The 20,837-nt window shown below is 40.1% G+C and overlaps 1 protein-coding gene across 14 annotated transcripts in view; it reads left to right on the plus strand.

The window, feature by feature from the left end:
* Nucleotides 1–20,837, plus strand: part of cacna1g (calcium channel, voltage-dependent, T type, alpha 1G subunit) — a 321,585-nt gene that overhangs the window by 115,621 nt on the left and 185,127 nt on the right. For all 14 annotated transcript variants that reach the window (XM_055004159.1, XM_055004146.1, XM_055004148.1 and 11 more), the window contains one exon: nt 16,564–16,697. In XM_055004159.1, coding sequence (XP_054860134.1) covers nt 16,564–16,697 — 134 coding nt within the window. The remainder of the gene's footprint in view (nt 1–16,563; nt 16,698–20,837) is intronic.

Here is a 20,837-nt window from a genome sequence, read left to right on the forward strand (position 1 = left end):
GTACACCATGTAGATGTAATTTAAATGGGTAAAATTGATTATTTTTCATTTAGTGGCACATACTGACAAAATGAGAAAATATGTGTTAGATTTCTGCAATTTATTAAAAATCAAAAACTGAATTCTCTTACTTACAAACGTATTCAGATCTTTAATTCACCCATAATTCAGAACTTTGTAGAAACCCATATGGCATCCATTACAGCTTAGAGTCTTCTGGACAGGTCTCTACAGGCTTTGCAACCTGGATTTAGGCAGTTGCCAAAATCTAATCAGTTGGTCCTTGTGTCATTTCTGACCTTCCCAGAAAATGTCATGTAAATCCGTTCATCCGTTTTTGAGTAATGTTACTAAAGGACAGAAAAACCAACGTCGATCGTCACATAACTCTGCCACGTTCCTTGGTGGAGTAATTAGTTTTGGACCTTAGCTGTAAGCTTTTAACCTACTTACTTGGGGGGTTTGTTGATCAGATGAAAAGATTGTCATGTTCTGTTGTTAGCAACAGTGTCTGGCATTCTTTATCAGTTCCATGTTATTTTAACCCAGTAACAAATATCCAGGGAAGATGATTTTAGTCTTTCACTCTTCACTTTCCAACAGGAGTCGTTGCCAACGCTGAAATTAAATGTAAACTAGGTAAAAACTACTGTCGATATGATCACAGTATATGACAATGCTGAAATACTTCATCATGGTTAATACATGAAAACATTTTTGCTTTACAGTAGCATATGTTAGCGCCAAAGCTCTCAGATCAGGGCTCTGCTTGACACTGTCATGTTAGCATCGGGGCTCATGAAGGTGCTTAGCCAGGCATCTCCATGACTGTCCTCTCAGATGCAGGCTAAATGAGCTCTTATCTCCTGACACAGCTAATGTCAGCTATAATGATCACAAGCCGCTGTGTAGCTGCAGGGCAGGAGGAGAGATGACCTCTGATCATTATGTCTCTATTGTTGAAAGGTCGTCCCTTATTTACAGCTTACTTGAATGAAGCTGAGAGGTTACTTTAAATTCACTTGTTTTACAGCAGAAAATCAAAGGTAATCTTTCAGCTAATTTTAAGACTTTAATCTAATGCAATGTACTTTTCTTGTTTCCCTCTTTATAACCATTTCTTTTAAATCCACCATAATTCTTTGTATGATTAATTGAAGTCAAGCCAGTCAGCCCAATATCACAAATCACAGTTTAACCCCAAGGTGCTTCTTCTGTCCTTAGACAATTAATTCAGATAAGGAAAAAATCCCTGTAAAACTCTTTAATGGGAAACTTTAATGAGCGAGCTAGCCATTTGAACAAACAAACTGATGTCATTTAAAGGAGGACAGTTCCATTATTTGTCCAATGCGGCCATATTTGCTCAAGTTATTAGCAAGATTCTTGGGATGTCAGCACTGATTGATCAGTCCATCACTTTTGTTCTTTTTGAAATATACCAAAAGCTGTTGGATGCATGCCATGAAATTTGATACAGACATAATGTCCCCTAGGGGACGAACTGTAATTACTTTGATGATCTTTCTTTTAGTCTCGTGCCATCATCAGTTCAAATTTTTAATTTACAGAGATGATGGAACGATTAGCCCATTAATTAATGAACCAATCTACATAAATATTTATGAGCAACTGCTATGGTTATTAAATAATTATCTTTTTAACAAAATTGCCAAGTATTTTCCAGTTTCAGCTTCTCAGATAAGACATTTTGATGCTTTCCTTTGTCTTACATGATCTCTGGGATTTGGGTTGTTGGTTGAACTAAACAAAGACATCTGCTTTGCCTGCAGGGAACTATACAGTGATATAAAATTATGACAAATTGAGCAATCAAGATAATAATCTGGAGACTACTTGATAATTATTTGAAATTCCATCCACCCATCCATCTGTTAACTATACATGCTTTATCCTGTGGAGGGTCGTGGACGGCTAGAAACTACTCAGTCTCATTTCAGTTGTGTTAAAGCGAAAGAACCTTAAAATTCGGTAGCTTGATAATTGAGTGGGTTGGTTTACAGTTTAAAAATAAATTTACTACTACTGCCAGGTGGATAAACTACACAAATATGCCACAGTTTGTAAAAACATGCACATTTTCGGCATTTCTATAGAACAAAAATTTGACTGGACTGCACTTATATAGGACTATTTGACCTCAACACTGTACAAAGTTCTCCACAATTTCTGCCTTTCATTCCCCCATTCACACAACAATGGTGGCAGATGTGGCATGGAAGGTGCTTGGGTTCAGTATTTTGCCCAGAGACTCTTCGACACAGGAGGAGCTATGGACTGAACCAAGCCAAAAGGGCAGATATTAAAAAATGTGTGAGCTTTTTTGTGTATTTCTAACGGCCAACAGCAAATACAAAACAGCATTACTGATTACGTACATCCTCCTTCTCCATCCCAGTTGGTAAACAGACGTGGGATAAAGGGTTTGATACAGCAGAGAGCACTTCAGCTCAGAGTGAAAAAAATAAGGGATAAGTGAAGATTTAGCCAATGGACTAGTTTCAAAGACATGTCAAACTCTTGCTATCTCTGTATCGGCTTTAATGTTAAGGATTGTGTCTTCTTTCCCCCCTGAAGGACAGATTTCAATGGAACACATTCTGCTCTGAATGCTTCAGCATGCAGTTAACCCTCCACAGTCCCCGTCATGCCCCGCCCAGCAGCTACACTACAAAAAAGATGTCTGAGGAGAGCTAATAAAATCATTGCCGATACAATGGGAGCACTGGGTTAGCCACAGGAATGGATGTCTTGCTGAGATTGAGGTTAAGTGTGCTGATGCTTTAAAGAAATGCTGTAGGAGCAACAGGCCGGAATGGAAAACATACACTTGACACACACACTGGTTACTTAACCGCCGTGTCAGCAGCCTGGTGGATGAGGGAGCATCACGTTGTATGCGTGTGCATGAATTGAGCTGAAAAGTCGCTCTCACAATTTTATCTCCCTCCGCCTGTGAGGAGTGGATCTCAGCTGAATGGTAGATTACAGTTGGGCTGCCCCATTGTCCTCACCACATGAGGCGTACACTGCCTTCAGCGGCAGGTATGCCTGTACGCATGGTCGTGTGTGTGTGTGTGTGTGTGTGTGTGAATGTGGTCAAAGCATCTGACCCCCTAGATAATGGCATTCAGACAGGCAAAATTAGCATACATAGTGGCTGAGATTTATTTTCGGAAGAGGGTGCCGGGAAGTGTTTTCACGGAATTGATGGCACCTGTTCCAGCGAAAGAAGAATATTTTCTTTCCTATCTGTTAAGATGCCCTTTAGTAAAGTGTTGGGAAGAACACAGCAGTCTTCAGAGAGACACAGAATTCTTTTGGATTGAATTCGGGCTTCATTAGTTGGGTTCTGAGAGACATTGTGTGTGTTGCTTTTATATGAAAACTGTCTAGTTTCATTTTTATGTTCAGATGGTGATTCATCCCGCTATAAAGGCTGAGAACAACTGAGGGGCAAAAGTGTGGGAATCCCTTTAGATTTGCTGTTGTGTGGTAGGTCTTTTCTGTAAGAAAACCCTCTCCTTCAGAACAAGTAATGAGCTCACATTGCTGGCAGAAACATGAGTGAAGCATAAATCCAAAGTTTGTTGCGAGTTTTAGCCATGAAAGACGTCATAGCTGATCTGACAGCGGAAACAATATCGAAACTGTTTAACAGCAGATCCATGGAAGAAGTGACACTCTGCCTCTCTGACCTTTGGGAACTAAAAACATGATGGCATGTTCAGGCCGACAAAAGCTGGAAAGTTGTACAAAAGTTGATCCTTGCTGAACTTTTGATGCAGTTTTCCAATGCCACCTGGAAATGTAACATGTTGAGAAATTCATTCTGTGTAAATCCATATACAAGTAGAATATCTTTCAAGTTAGGTAAGTAAGAAAGGTGTTAGTGTCTGGATCACTAGATGGGACATGCTATCTTTGCACCCTCCACCTCCTTATAGAGATTTGAGATTCAGGACAGCAGCAGATTTGTTTTCAGCTCTGACCAAATGTAAATACAGAAGTTAGCCACTTGGAACGATCATTGTCATCGCAGCATCGGACATCCACTTGCTGTCTGACCCTATCACCCAGCATCATGTGCTGGTTTGGTTTTCTGCAGCTCAGAAGCAAAAGCTGCTACAAGAAGTAAAAAATCGCAAAGAACATAAAGTTTATGCCTGAATTACATAGTTTGGCATGAGTCTAGCATCCCAGAATCTCCACAGTTGGAATGTATAAGGTTAGCATGACCCATAGAGCCACAGAAGGCACATTAACTTGGAATTCCAGTACAGTTAGCCACTTGATGGCGGCTTTTTATACCAGGTGTTACAAAAAGTACTATAACTGGCACAATAATAGAACATTTCAAGAGTGTGTGTGGTTATAGTGATTATCTGAGAATAATCACATAATGTGGCAGAAGCCATAGTAACAGAAGTGCTAATATCAAAACTATTTGTTACAGTTAAAATGTTAAATTATTTCAGTTTGCCTATTTTCAATTTTGCCTTATTGTTGGCTTTTAAAATTACTGTGGTGTATTTAGGGTTGTCACATAATCAGATTTTCATTACAGAGGTTATGTAGCCACAAAGACTTATGATTATGATATTATACTGTTGGAAAAATTGAAAGAAAGGGTTGTTAATATAATCTTTAAGCTTGTTTATTGTGTGTTGATTTACATTCAAAATACAAGTGCATGGCGGTGAAGAGAGTCTATAAAATAACTGCTGTATGTTATGGAAGCAGATAGTTACTGTCGGTGGATTATTTGAAATAACAAAACATCACTATTTAATCTTTTCAATTTCATGGTAATTGTTGATACTGATATATCACAACACTCCTAGTTGTACTTATATAAAAGAGTTGGCCTGACAAGGAGTTATTGTACATAATTTCTTTCAAATATTGTTGTCCAACGTGATAAATTACAAGACAGAAAAGAAAAGAAAGATTAACCGTGCTGAAACCGTCACAATACAATTACATCATGTCTTACTGGTTGTAAGCAGGGATTAAGTGGAATCAGAGGAGATCAGGGAGATCAGAGGTCAGGAGGTCAACTGCAGCTCAGACACCAAGGTGGCTGCTGGTGTTTCCCTCTTCAGCTGGGTGGATCACTGCACTCATGTGACTTCCACTCTGCCAGAACGCTCTGATGAATATTTACCCAGTGAGGCCTGTGCTGCGGCAGCACATGTTGCCATTCGGAAATCATGCGCAGGAATGCCTCTGATCTGCAGGTCTTGATTGTTCGTCGAGAGCCGCCGCACTACACGCTCGGGTGCCATACTGTATCTAATAACTGCTTTGACACTTGAGGATTTGTGAGTGAGCCACGTCGAGTCATTAGGGAGTGTTTTAAGTGCACTCAGCATTAGTGATTAAGTGCACTCAGAACATAAAGGCTCCGTTCAGGAGGTGATGAGAAGGCGTGTAATGTTGGCACTCGCTTCACGCATTGATAACACGCATTACAGCTCGCTGTGCTAGCTGATGCCGGTGTGTGTGTATGTATGGGTGTGTGTGTGTGTGTGTATGCCTCTGGCAGACACGTGTGTTTACCCTTGTTCTCAGGCAATGTGAGAAGTAACATTCACCACATTGGGGCTTTTTAACTGGTATGTGGTGTCACTGTTTAGACTGGGAGCTTCACGGAAGAGCGAATGCACAAGGAGAGAGAGAAGCTCTGATTGTCTTACTTGCATCCATGTAGTGTAAATTCATGTGAGAGATGCATAATCATACAGCTGCGCACACAAATACAGTTGATTTACTATAAGCAGGCACATGAAAAATGACACACACTGTATATACACACACACACACACACACACACACTGCAGCAGCGAATACAGTGAGATACTGTGGGAGGCATAATGACAGTAATAGGGGAGAGGCTTCCCCACGACACAGAAGGATGCAGCGGGAGAGAAAGATAAGAGGAAGGAAGATAAGAGAGATGGAAGTCGGTGGTAGACAGCAGGAGGAGGAGGAGGAGAAGCCGGTAGCTCACATGCAGCAGGAATCTCATCCAGATGTTACAGTAGGGACATAAGAATGTAAGCGCATGGAGGATGAAAGACAAAATCCCACTGTTTGGTTTTCTTCATTCACATAAAAAGACAAAACTAAGTTGAACATCCCTATCTAAAGATAAGCCCCAAGTGATTCACATCCATGCCAAATACCAATTTATAGTGAATTTTTGTTTGACCAATAGGGTTCTTCTGGCTGGAAATGACACAAATATATTATAAAATATGGTGAAATATTGTGGCTGCACAGTGGCTTAGTGGTTAGCACTTTCGCCTTGCAGCAAGAAGGTCCCTGGTTCGCGTCCCGGCTTTCCCGGGATCTTTCTGCATGGAGTTTGCATGTTCTCCCTGTGCATACATGGGTTTTCTCCGGGTACTCCGGCTTCCTCCCACAGTCCAAAAATATGCTGACGTTAATTGATCATTCTAAATTGCCTGTAGGTGTGAATGTGAGAGTGATTGTTTGTCTCTGTATGTAGCCCTGCGACAGACTGGTGACCTGTCTAGGGTGTCCCCTGCCTTCGCCTGAGTCAGCTGGGATAGACTCCAGCCCCCCCCGCGACCCTAGTGAGGATTAAGCAGTGTATAGATAATGGATGGATGGATGGGTGAAATATTGTGTTACAGATGTTAATGGTCAATTTTAATGATTTCATGTTAAAATTAACAAAAAATGTCATGTCCAAAGTTCTTGTTATATCAAAGGAATCACTGGTTCTTTCAATTCCTAATAGTCTTCTTGTGTGTATCCACAGTTTTTTTTTTTTGTTTTTGTTTTTTTTACCATAACTCTGGTCTTAAGTTCCTTTACAGATTCTGGATGGATTCAAGTCTACACTCTGACTTCAACATGTTCATATTGTTTTCCTCTTAACTATTTCTTCACCAATCTGGCTGCACGTTTCAGGTCATTGTCTTGTTAGAAGGTCCAGTGCAGCACAACGATGAGTTTTTCTGCAGACTGCTTGATATTTCCCTTTACAATCTTAATGTCATCCTCTTGTCTGATGATGCTGTTTACTTTAACAAGACTGTCTGGCTCATTGGGTGAAAGAAAAAACAACTCCCAAAACATCACATTCCCCCCACTATGTCTAACTGTGGGGATGGTGTTCTTTCAGTTCAGTGTTTCTCCCTTCTTTCACCAAATGAAAACCACATCCCTGTGTCCAAACAACTTCATTTTCATCTCATGTGACCACAGAACAGATGACTGTCGTCTTTGCTTTTGCAAATGCTTGGCAAGCTTTTGTTTGCTTGTCTTAGAGAAGTAGAGTCTTCTTTGGGCGGCGTCCATAGTCAGCAGCCCTGTTCAGTGTCTGCTTTGAGATGTTAATCCTAGCATTACTCAGATTCATTAGGATGGACTTGATAGTGATCCTTGAATTCTTCTTGGCCTCTTGCACTACCATTCTTGCCAGCATAGGGTCACTTTGGGCTTCCTGACACCCTCTACCATGTGGAACTCGAACTTTTAAATTTTGCTTTACACTGTGGCCACTGGCACTTGAAAACACTTGGATAAGGTCAAATAGTTTTTCCCAATCTTGTGAGCAGAAGCTCTCTGTCAGTGATAGACCATGAAAACAAGCTCAACTAGCTCTTGATATGCAATTGACCAGAAAACTACTACATCAGTTGTTCTTAGTTGCTGTAGAACGTGGTAGAAATAACCAGGACCGTTCGGATTGACATTAAAGCTGCATTTTGTCAACGATTTGCAACCCTTTCAAACAGTGTGACATATTCTGGACATGGCATTTTTAGTAGAGATGATAGAAATAAATAGTTTATAATTGAAATGTATCATTTTTAAGAAAATATTTTGGCCATAAAGCTTCATTATATAGGACAGTGGGAAGGATCTGCAACAAAGAGCCATGGGTTGGACTTGAACCCATGACCACTGCGTCTGGGACTATAGCCCACCCAGTTGAGCTACCAGGACACCCTAAAATGTGTCTTTAATATCTGTCTTCTGTAGCTTGTTAGTATCCTTGCTGGCTGGAAGAAACCCACTAGTCATATAAAAAAATCTAAGTTCAGCATGGATCTAAACAATTTTAGGCCTAAATGTGCATCCACAATGAAGAGTCTGAGACAATGGTCACTTTGTCTGACCAGTGGAAGCCTTTTCTCACAGTTGCTGTTCATTAAACTTAGAATAACACAATGTAAATATGTCATCTTACTGAAGGGATATTCGGAGGCCTGGCACATCAAAGTCAAAGCCTTGCATTGTGGGATTTATATCAAAGAGCAGTGTCCATGGCATTTGTCCACGGACACTATGCATGCTGGCTCACTGTCACACTGTTATGAAAAAGGCCACCAATGTCTCCATTTGAAAACGTGCTATAGGTTTACATTTCGTTAATTCGTCGGTACTCTTAATGGTGATTAATCTTATACCCGTAGTTTATTGGATGAAGCTTTTACAATCACTGTTCCAAACAGTCTGCGTCTGTAAGTCTTTACAAGGGCCGTCTGGTGCACAGGAAGCAAAGGCTTTTCCATATCTGGCAGCAGCAACAGTGGCTTGTTTGGAATAAATATAGAAGGATGAGGAGCGTTACCTGCCACCTACTCAAATCAAAAGACATAGGCTTTACAGCACAGCCAGCAGAGTTTCATTGACAAATGATCTCTGGTAGATGCAGTGCAAAACCCCCGTAACAATGAACACAATAGGCGTCACCAACACATGCAAACCCTTTATGAAAAACTGACCTCTCAACAGTTTTTGAGCCATGATACACTCATTAAATGCTTTTCAATTTGACAAAGAATATTGCATAGCCATTTGTTTCATTATCTGATTCACCACTTAGCTTTGCTTCAGAAGTAGTTTTTGTAGATTCACCTTTCACTGATTCTGAGCATTTTAGATTGGATTGACTCACCACAAGTTCTCTCGCTTTCACACTTTTGTGACTGTCACGCCAAATGAAAGCTAATTTCGTGAGGCTTGTCTGAGCTAGGATTAGGCCGGATGATATAACGTAATTAACTTTTTAGTTTTGTTTACTCAGAATGTGAAAGTCGCATTATTATTTAGAGATAACACAAGACATTTGCAGAAATAGACTCAAGAGGAGTTCAAATATTATGTCCTTCTGTAAGCCTTTTTTTGGGGGCCAGAGAACACAGTGGAGGGTAGAAATTAGGGAGTGTGTGAGCAGTGAGCCGTTCAGCACAGGTCACTGGTGTCTACTCCCTTGGAGGCAGGCGAGTGTGTGTTAGGCTTCTCTGGTCTCTGCATGGACATACAGTCAGTGAACCATAGTGACAAAACACACCCAGAGCGATGCACACATTTTCATTTTGAGTAAACACTCAGCTTGATAAGAAGCCTCAGAGAGTTGCATCTTGGCCTGAGATTGATGTGGCGTCTACTCAGTTTTTTGCTGTATGTTTGGATATCACATCTAATCTGTGTTCATCAGGATCATGCAAAACGTTTCACGCTCCACTGGTGTGTGATACACGTTTCAGGGAATCAATATCCCGATTACTGAGCCTGTGTTACCATGTGTGCTCCAGTGGGAATGCCTCAGGCCAACGTGTCCTGTTGACTTCGTTGAATTCAAAGTCCCAGCTGTAGGTAGAGTGTGTGTGTGTGTGTGTGTGTGTGTGTGTGTGTGTGTTCGTAGCAAGAACATGAGAGAGGGTTGAGCTGCCTGACATCAGCTCAGTGTCAGTTTATCCCTGAAGCCTTGGTCCCATGTTGTAAATGCGACAGTATGCTAGACGACGATGTATAAGCGTGCCTATGTGTACTGCATGGCTTCATGGATGTGTGTGTGTAGATGTAATTGAAGTTGTGTGTGTGTGTGTGTGTGTGTGTCAGTAGGGATATTGTTCCCATCACCCTTTATCTTAAGGGGGTTTCCTATATTACAGGCTCTGCAGGCATGCAGGCTTTAGCTAATGCAAAATAGATGAGTAATTACTCCCCAGCAGAGACAATAGAAACGGCTGATTCGAAAATGAAAGAGAACGGAGGCAGACGGATGAATCATTGGAGGAGAAAGTGATGCAGTCATTTAAGGCTCAGCATGGCGGTAAACATCTGTGCTTTTTTTATTTCATACAACACTCATTCTCTCAGTCATGCATCTTGGGTTGTAACATCTGTCAATAGTTGGACTTTCTTGTTATTTTTCCAACAGACTGTTGTTGCTCTGTTATCTCTCATGCATGGTACAACATGCAGAGTCAAGCTGACTACTAACAAGAGCAGCTTCTTTATCTAGCCTTTAAATGAGCAGACAGAAACCCTTCACACCTATTTTATATGCATGGGTGGATCTTTTGCTGTTAACCTTTGTAGAAATATGCAAATACAGAATCAAAGGAAAAATTTAATTCAAGGCCTTAAAATCAGTCTTTTTTTTTAAAGGCGTCAAGGCAAAAAAAAAACTCTCTCAATGGTAATTTGAGTTTCACTGGATGTGCTCCAAGCTTCCACAGATGTTTTTTGTTAGTTTTTTTTCTTTTTTGCAATATGATGTTGTTTTCACTTATTTTTAATTCAGCAGATGATACGTGTACTTTGTGCCAACCTAAATTAGAAATGTCAAGTTGAGTTTCCAAGATGATATAAAATTGAAGAAGGGTTCTCAAGGCTGTAACTGAACTCATTGTCCTTTCAATTCATCCAAAGTTGAGTTTTAAATAAAACATTGGACCCGAATGAAGTATAAAATTAGTGCTGTCGTGATATCATGTTTTCACTGCACCATTATTTCTTTCAGTAAAAATCACAGTACAGATATCATCACAACACCAACATGAAAATGTAACAAGCATTAGTAAAGTTAATGCTTTTTTTTGAGCAGGTACAGTGTCTTGCTTTCATCTGTGTTATTAGTGAGCTTACTAGGCACTGAGTCTTCCTCTTTGTCTTCTGTCCATTTCATTGCGGTTTCAACTGCTGCCTCCTACTATGTTGGAGTGTCACCCAGATAGTTAATGGTGCTGGGTTATTATGATTGATTATGATATAATCAAATGCATATTGCTAAAATTATATCAATAGTTCACTTTTTAACTATCAGGATTTGTTTTTATGTTGTCTTGCAACATACCAATAGAATTCTTACCTCAACTACTCATCCTTAAGAAGGCGTCTTACAAGTGCAGAATAAAGAAACCTGGGGTATGGTTCCACATACCAGTGCTTTTGCCATCTAGTGCCTTCCAGCAAACACATTCAATCCCGTTTTACACTGTGCAGTTATTGGTTGTTCGAGACAAACTTGACTTTCGTAAGCAAAACATGCTGAAGTTCTTGATCGTCAGTCCAAATTGGTGATGCTAGGTTGCATTGTGATATGGTTCACAAACAGTTTAGGACCATATTCTCCCAGATTGCCTGCAGCTACTTCCAACATCTGCACAGCACAATCAGAAAATCATGAAATGACCCATAATATACTGACTGCCGTGGCTTGTTGTGTTGCCATTTTTGAATCATGTTCGGGAAAAGAGAAAGACACGTGCAAACACAAACCCAAGCGATGGAGTAATGAGGATTTAAAGGTTTTTCTGACTTCGGCAAACCTTGAAGAGCTGCATTTTCAAAACTGAAGAACAGCACAAATGGACAACATGAGCTGATAACATTCCTCTTTATATATAGGCAATCTTAGTAAGTGTGACACATATTAAATTTGCATTATAATTACAGCACAATCTAAGGCCATTATATTATTGGCTGGGAAGCCAGTGAGGGATGGTATTCTTTAATGCAGTCCCACACCGAAATGTAAGTTGAATGGTTTGTTTTGTCCTATTCTTTTCTATTGGCCTGCATGCAAGTCATGTGACTCATGAATTTCATTTACTTCACACATGAATAGAGCAACAAAATCTGTGGGTGGAAGTTGGAAAGGTGGAGGAGGCATAAATGAAATGGCTTTCACCAAGGAGACTGGGGTCCTGGGGGGACCATGGTTTGATGGTGTTTTGACTTGTTGATTACTGTCGTTGGTTCAAACACCAAAACTGCTTAGTTAAACTGGGAAAAGCTAATGGTTTGTCTGAAAATACACACATGCAAACATGTAGCAACAGTCAGGATGCCATGATTGCTCAAGTACGGGGATAACTGTGCAGATTTTGGGACAATAATTTGTATAAAGCATTCAGGACTTTGTACTTTCACACCTGATAATTAAACTAAACACAATTTCCATTGTACCTTAAGTTTATATACAGAATTCATGAAGGCATAATTGCACCATGACAAGGTGTAACACCCATGTCACAGTATCAAGTGTTATGACCTGTGTGTTGCCTCGCATAGGAAGGTTGGTTCCAGCATTCAGACAGCTCAGATTAAATTTAGATCAAACACAATGTTTTTTCTCCTACCTTTTCTTTTGGGAGATTATGCATCACTAAACAATCTGCTCTGAGGCTCTTCTGCCTCTTTGGAGTAAATGAGTGGTGTGCAAAACATCTGGACTGATGTATGGTCAGTATTAGGGAGTTAACCTCAGGCAGCTGTTGGCTCCACAGCCGAACTGTCTGATAGGTTGTAAGCCCTGGAAACAGCAGTGCAGCCGCATGTGTTGGGTAGAATTTTTTGGGCTTTCTTTCAGCAGACTGCACGAAGACTCTCCGTAGATTGGACGGGATGAGAATTTTGAGTTGTAAACACACTCTCAGACGTATACATTCCCGTGTGAACCTCCACATTTTACTTCCAATGAACTTTGGAGCAGTGAGAGGCTAGCTTCTCCTTAAGCTAACAGGATTTGATATATTTATACATTTCTCTGTTCATGTTGGGATGACTCATCTATCAGTGGGTGTCCTGCGCCTTGATCGCCTTCCAGAATATTTTCTCTTCTTTTCTTTCAGCTGAATTCTTTCCCTTCTCATCTCCAATTCCTCCACTTCTGCTCGTCTTTATTTATTTATTGATTTTCCTATTTCAAGTATTAATGTTGTCTTCTTTTAATTTTGCTCCAACTCCTGTCCTCATTCTTGCCCTTGTTTTTTTTGTCTTCAGTCCAGTCTGATAATGGTTTGGAGAGTTGAGGCTCAGTCAGACAGCCAGACAGACAGTAATGAGGGCAGGAATACTGATTAGTGCAATGAGCAGTTTGTTCCAAGTTACTACATTATATATTCTGGATCTCAAGCCATTCGGAGCTTGAGTCTGTGCTAAGAAAGCAGGGTGGCAAAACCATTAAACCTGAGCTCACTTGTGGATATCAAGCATCTGGCTTGCTGAAGTGTCCTTGAGCAGAACAGTAAATCTTTTACAGCTGTTATCTCTTTGCTCTCTCCCCATCCACGGGGAGCCTGACCTCCTGATGACAGGGCAAAGAGAAAAGAGGATTTCTCTGCAGGAATTAATAAAACATCACATATCTGTCAAAGATTCTCCGCGGGATATTTTTAAACATCAGATGTATTGTATGTCTAATATTAGAGCCTGAGTCTGTTGCAGATATTAGAGCACCACAATAGGAAGCTGCAGTAAAGAAATGCAAATTTCCATGCGCGCATAGAGATGAAGATGGTCTAGTTGTGATTGCAACACTTTATATAGAAGCATGGTCATGTGATAACACGTGGATACGTGTGGTGATCACATCCAGCCACAGTAAGACGCCATTGTTTGTAGATGTCACAAGTCTTTAATAGCAGATTATGATTTCTAGCCACCATACAGCTTAGTATGTTAGACAGTTGGTTGAGCCACCACTGTGGTTCAGATTAAAATATCTTAACCCTTGGATGAATCATAACCATAGGGGGAAAAAATCTAAAAGACTGTATTCAACATTACAAAAGTAACTTTGTGCAAAAAAATTCAATGTAAACATGCATCTTAAAAGAGCCCTAGATTTTTTTACCAATTAAAATAACTTGATTGGTTATAATCTTGAGCATTGTGTAAGATGTTTTAGAAACAGTCAGAAAGAAAAGATATCTTTTGCAATTATTGGGATGTTTCTGTATTGTTTTACCTGTTCTGTGCGCTACACTATAACCAATCAAGTTCTTTTACCAGTTAGAGGCCCAACTGTGTGACTGAAATATTATGAATGCATCAAAATGACAGCACATAACCTCTGTTGTAAACCTGCACTGTTTAAAGCCTATGGATTAACTTATTATGCACAATGCAAGAACACAAAAACACAGAAACACAATCAGGTTCAATTTAAAAAATTTCTTCTTGGTTCTTGGATTGCCTGAAGACAAACATTTATGGTCCCCATAGAATGAAACCTGGTGACATTGGAGATCAGCTTAATAATGCATCAGGGCCATATCTCCCAGCTGTTTTTATTTGACTCAAACAGCTGCAATGTGTGAATATACATAACTTTATGTCTGTGATAACAGCAACAGAGTATCTTTGTGAAACTTTATCATTTCTTGTAACTGAATAAATGCTGTGAAAGTAATGTAGAGTTTATCATGCATGGCATTTTAAAAATTATTTCAAGTATACTATTGTTATTATACTTAGGGTGATGTGTTTGATATATCCAACACCCTTGGACCTTTAACTGGTAGAAGAACGTATTGGTTGTAATGCAGCGCATGGATCAGGTAAAATAATGCAGAAACGGGAATAATTGCAAAAGGGATCTTTTCTTTCTGACTGTTCCACCATTATCTTACCTGATTTGTGCCCTAGATTATAACCAACCAAGTTCTTTTAACTGGTGAAAGATATGTGAAAAAGAGTTCTTTCCCTCATGACTGTTTAACTCACAAAAAATAAGCTGTAGACATATAGAAACTGAGTGCGTGCAGAAAAACTTAATCAGTTTTCGGCAGACAATTCCTTTTTGACACGTCACATGTATTTTGGGCTAACCAGGAGGACGAAGGATGAAGTTAACAAATGAAGCTGAAAAAAAGGATAAAGCAACTTCTTACTGTACAAAAGCAAAGCGAGGTCAGTCTGACATTTTGGAGGCATTTCTCAATCGAGGAAGAAAGATGAAAAAGAACTGGACTTTGTTGCACAAATGTGCAAAGCACTGATATACAATGGTAACAAATCTTGCCTGCTCTGTTCCCCGGTCAAAGTAAGCTCTTTTATAAAGAGAAACGACTTCCCCTGCATATATTAAACAGAATACTATAAAATGTGTATTTAAAGCACCCACATTCATATTAGTGCAGGCAGAATTTTGCATTTTTTTAAATAATCCACAGGAGAATAAGTTTTCACTGCAAAATGGAAGAAGACACAAGGTCCAGATGTGAATGGTCAGAAGGCTTTGCAGTGAAGAAAACAGTTCTCAGCAGAGGGTGAAAGTAATTTCCTTTCCAGTGAAATATCTCAAACAGTTACTAAATGAACTGGATAAAGATTTTCTACGGACGTTTGTTGTTCCCAAGTGTTGCTATTGTGCTAAACTAAGACGGTATTCATCTTATCCCTGGGAAGTTGCCAAAAACCAAATCGTGGCTGTGGGATGATTTCCATAAATCCCAAAACATTTTTAAAAAAGAGTTGAAATATCATATTTTAGCCAAAAATTGTGACAAAATATATAAAAAACAAGAAATCATCCAGTGGATGAAATCTTGAAAAAATTTGTGGCAGAAATCACGGCACCATAGAATGTGTCCATTTAATATAGATGTAGCCACAAACTAAACAACCTTGCGCTGAGCACAGCTGTGTGTTATGCATGTGTGTGTTATGTACAGATAACAAATTGTGTGACCTAAATATGTACCAGGAAGCGGGAATTGATAAGAATCGGAAACACCCCCACAATTTAATCAATTGTTCCTTATGTCATTTCATACGGCCATGGTAAGTCCACAACGGCTGATTTGTAGTAGGATCACAATCATGTGATCGTCAGCAGGCAGCTGACGTAGTGTTCACTTGTTGTCATAGTTACAGTGACGTTGTGCCGCTATCTCACAAAGATACAGAAATCTTAAACAAATCCATGGATCCAGACTATAAGCCGCATCACTGCCATAATCTAATCAGTTAGTCCTTATGTCATTTCTGACCTTCCCTGAAAACTTCATTCAAATCCATTAGTCCATTTTTGAGTAATGTTGCTAACAGACAGATAGACAGACAGACAGACAAATGTGTGCCGATCGTCACTTAACTTCGCCGTTCCTTGGTGGAGTGAAACAGCTGTTAAATTTAACTACTAAAAAGTTTGGGAAACACCGTCATAGCATATTAGCATTGTCATGTTGGCATTGTGACAATGTTATATTTGCATTTGGCCTCATATTGCTGGTAGCAAGGCTGCAGACTTTTAATCTTTTAATGTTGTTTACCTGTAACAGGAAGTCAAGGAATATATTTTGTATCTTGGTCAAATACTTGAAGAACCAAATTTAAAACATCTTTATCAACATTTTACTGGTAGTAAGATGACAAATAAGACAAATGATTACCTCTCACGAGAGTTTGTCAACTGCAACCTTGCAGCTTCCTGCATTTTACATGTTAACACTCACTCTGTTTTGTTTATCCGTGTCTATGCAGGACTTTGATGACTTCATCTTTGCATTCTTTGCCATTGAGATGGTGATTAAGATGGTGGCTCTGGGGATTTTTGGCAAGAAGTGTTACCTTGGAGACACGTGGAACCGCTTGGACTTCTTCATAGTAGTGGCTGGGTGAGTTTCACGGCAACACACAGAAACATAGACAAACAGGTGGCCAAGCATAACCCTACATAAACACTGGGGGCTTGCACAAGAAGCAGAACGCACACATGCAACAAATTTGAGCAGCAATCAGTCTGCATGTCGGGTTTTGAGAGAGCAGTAACAGATTCATGAACAGGAATACAATCTGGAGAGGACAATAGATGTGTTATGTCACCTGAGGCCAACAAGCTGCAGAGAGAAGATCAAAAAACACTAAATTTGAAGCATGAACCTGATAGAAGCAGCCTTTTAAGTAGTATCAGGCTACGTCCCTGTGGGCTCCTCTGGATTTGTCATCAAATAATTTAAAAATCCTGGTAAAGGGTTACTAGAAATTCATAGCAAGTACTGTCATAAATTCTTAAGTGCTCAGAAACTGTCAAAACTGATGGAGAGTGTGAGATCAGATTTGGAGATGAGTGTATGGAGTTTTGTTGTTTTTTTTCGTTTTTTTTTTTACTGAAAACTTGTTCTTCACTTTCACATTTGTCCTTACATAATATGCTATAACTTTAAGACATTTGCAGATTGAATACATTTTGGTCTCAACATCACTACTGTTGAAAAGTTTGAGGTCACCCAGACAATTTCATGTTTTCCATGAAAACTCACACTTCTATTCATGTGCTAACAGAATTACACAAAGGTTTTTTAGTAATCAAATGTTGAAAGGCTACAACACAATTAGCTAGCACTGTGTACCTTTAGAATACAAGGGTGATGGTTGCTGGAAATGGACCTGTGTAACCCTTTGTAAATATTCCATTAAAAATCAGCCATTTCAAGCTAAAAGAGTCATTTACCACATTACCAATGTCTACACTGTATTTCAGATTAATTTAGTGTTGTCTTCATTTAAAAAAAACTGCTTTTCTTTCAAAAATAAGAAAAGCACTCAAAGACCATAGTACTCTGTCAAGGCTGCTCAGTCATTGTATCATTTCCGACGGCTGAAATCTTGAAAAAATTTGTGGAAGAAATCACGGCAACATAGAATATGGCCATTTAATATAGATGTACTCACAAGCAAAATGACCTTGCGCTGAGCACAGGTGTGTGTTATGCATGTGTGTGTTTTGCACGGATACCAAATCGTGTGACCTAAATATGTAGTCACTGGCGGGAATTGATGAGACTTGGAAGCACTCCCACAATTTAATCAATTGTTCCTTGTATCATTTCTGACAGATAAGTCCCAATCAGTCCGCAGCGGTCGATTAGTAATAGGATCGCAATCATGAGATTGTCAGTAGGCAGCTGACGTGACGTCCACTTGTTGTCATAGTTACAGTGATACCATGCCACTGTCTCACAATGATACAGAAATCTTAAACAAATCCATGGATCCAGACTATAACCTGCATCACTGCCAAAATCTTATCACTTGCGTCTTTGTGTTATTTCTGACCTTCCCTGAAAATTTCATCCAAATCCGTTGTTTTTGAGCAATGTTACTAACAGACAGACACACAGACAGACAAACGTACACCGATCATCACAAATCTCCGCCATTCCTTGGCAGAATAATAAGGACATTTCTAAGTGACCCCAAACTTTTGAACGGTAGTGTATGTTATAGCACATAATGCTGTAGGTGGAAATTCAAGTATAGGCTGCACATGTAGACATAACACACGATGTTTATACACATACGCACACATGCTAGCAGAATATGCACACACATACTGCGTGCACACTCACAGCGACACACGTACCCACACAGCAATGCACACACACTGTAATTTGATTAAACATGTTACTGAACGTAGCCTGCTGGTTTTGGTCTGACATTTTCATCACACTACATCCCCTGCTGCTTTTTAATGCCATCCTTCTGCCACGGCTTCTGTTGTCCATCAGTGGGAACAAGGCGCATTTCCTTCTGTGTGTGTGTGTCTCCGACTGTGTGTGCGCTTGTAAAGGCCTGTGCAGCGTCCTTCAGCAGCAGAGATGAGATACATTTCACCTACCTTACCTTTTTTTTTGTGCTACTACATCATCACTAACACACAGAAAGAGAGGGAGAGATCAGAGTCCCACTGGTTTACAGTCAGAAAACTGTTTTCCAAAGTCAAAGGTCTGTCTTGGGCCCTGAGCTTCTCCCTCGGCCCTCATTCAGTTAATTCGTCCACTCTCCACCTACTCCTCTCCACCTGCATCATACATCTGAGTGAAAACCTTTTAGGAGCATACACGGTAAAAGCTGCTTCTCTGCTGGTCATCTTATGACTCAGGGAACAACTGGTGCAGTGCCAGAAGGAACTTGATGGGAAATACCTCACTCTTTGATATTCAGGTAGCCCACTCAACTACTGAGTGAATAGAAGGTCAGTAAAAGGAATTTAAGCCACAGCAGCAACTATAATTTATCTGCGGGGGAGACACTGCAGCAGTGTAACATCTTTTTTTTAATGCAAAATTGTAATTTTGAAAAATAACCTTGTCAAATAAATGCAGTGAGGTAGAAAATATATTCAATCTGAACTTTAGCAGTGAAGCAAAGATATAAAGCAGTAAAAAATGAAAACACTCAAGTGTATTTTATACATTTAGAGGACTGCATGATATCAGTACTTTTTACACGTAGAAAAAAAGCCTCTGCAATGGCAGTATTTTCTACTTGTGGGAGAATCTTTGTCATATCAATATTTTTGTGCATATGGAATAATATTTTGCAGTATCACCACTGTATAATATCTACTGTTCTACATATCTATAACAGTACTTCTGAGTATTTCTTGTTTATTTTTATTTCTTACTGATGTTTCTCTGTTTCTACGGGATGAACTGTAAGATGAATAAAGAATTGCCTTATTTTGTCATATGGTTTCTCAGGGAAGTAGCTCAAAATTGTACTTTAAGATGCTGTATGCGACATTAGGAACCAGTCACTTTAGCACCATCATTTCCTTTTTTTTTTTTTTTTTTTTTTTGTCTGCATTTGTTCTCATTGTTTAACTCCACAAGAAGGGAGTCAACATTGTATGAGATCGATGCATATTTTAGTCTTGCAGCCAAATATTTTAATATTTAGTGCATGTGTGTGACCATCACCGGCCCTCCCTGAAAGCTAAGCAGACCTTATTTATTCGAATTCCCTATTATGAGCCAGGGAGGGCAGTGCTACACCTCAGTGGTGTGTGGGGGAAACAAAGACTGGACAGGACGAACAGGACGAACAGGATGAACAGGGATAGAAATTAACAGGCGGTGCTATTGCAATTAAAGATAGTAAGGTGGTGTGTTATTCCCAACTACTAACTGTCAATCAATTTAAAAAAAAAAAATAATAATAATAAAAAAAAATTTTGAAAAAAGAAAAGAAATCCAAACCAGCAGAAAAGAAAAAGAGATACAATAAATAAATAATTAAACAAACGGTACTGAGCACCATAATTGTGGATGTCTTGATAGTGTAGAATAGAATAGAACAGGCCAGAAGAGGATACTAGTGCAAGAGAGAATGAGTTTAGGGTGGAGACTCTGGAGAGATTCTCAGCACATTCTGGCGGGTCCCATCATTCACTGAAATGGGACTCGGCAGTAGCTGGGGAGACCTGATCAAACATGCAAGTGTGAAGGACCCGGAAGCCCAGAACAGCAATCAAGGCAAGGCAGGGCCAAGCCAACAGGGCACCCCTCCCCCCGGGCAGTAGGAGCCACAGGGCGGCACCCCCAGAGAGCCTCCGGGGCCACCGTGAACGACGCGAACCCGGAGAGCAAGAGGGAGCAGCTACCGACACCCCCAGCGCGCCAAGACCGACCCAGGTGGCCCGGGGCACGAGGACCCACCCGCCACCCAAACCCCAACCCCCGCCCACCCCAGCCCCAGCCCCCACCAAGCCCCCCACCCCACCACCCGACCCGCCCAACCCCACCCCCAGCACCATCATTTCCAACCAATCAATGTCTGTAAATTAATCTGTTTTGGTTTTAATAGATTTTTGGGGCATCGACTGAACACTCTGGATAACACTGTTGCATTTACAGTGCAGTGTAGGAAGTCACTCGGTGTGTTTATAAATGCAGGAGCAGTTTCAACGGGAGGGACTAACATGCACTTACATAAACAGAGAAGCTTTGATTAGAACACACAAGGAGGGACTG

This window comes from Amphiprion ocellaris, chromosome 18 (assembly GCF_022539595.1).
Source record: "Amphiprion ocellaris isolate individual 3 ecotype Okinawa chromosome 18, ASM2253959v1, whole genome shotgun sequence".
NCBI classification, from domain to species: Eukaryota; Metazoa; Chordata; class Actinopteri; family Pomacentridae; genus Amphiprion; species Amphiprion ocellaris.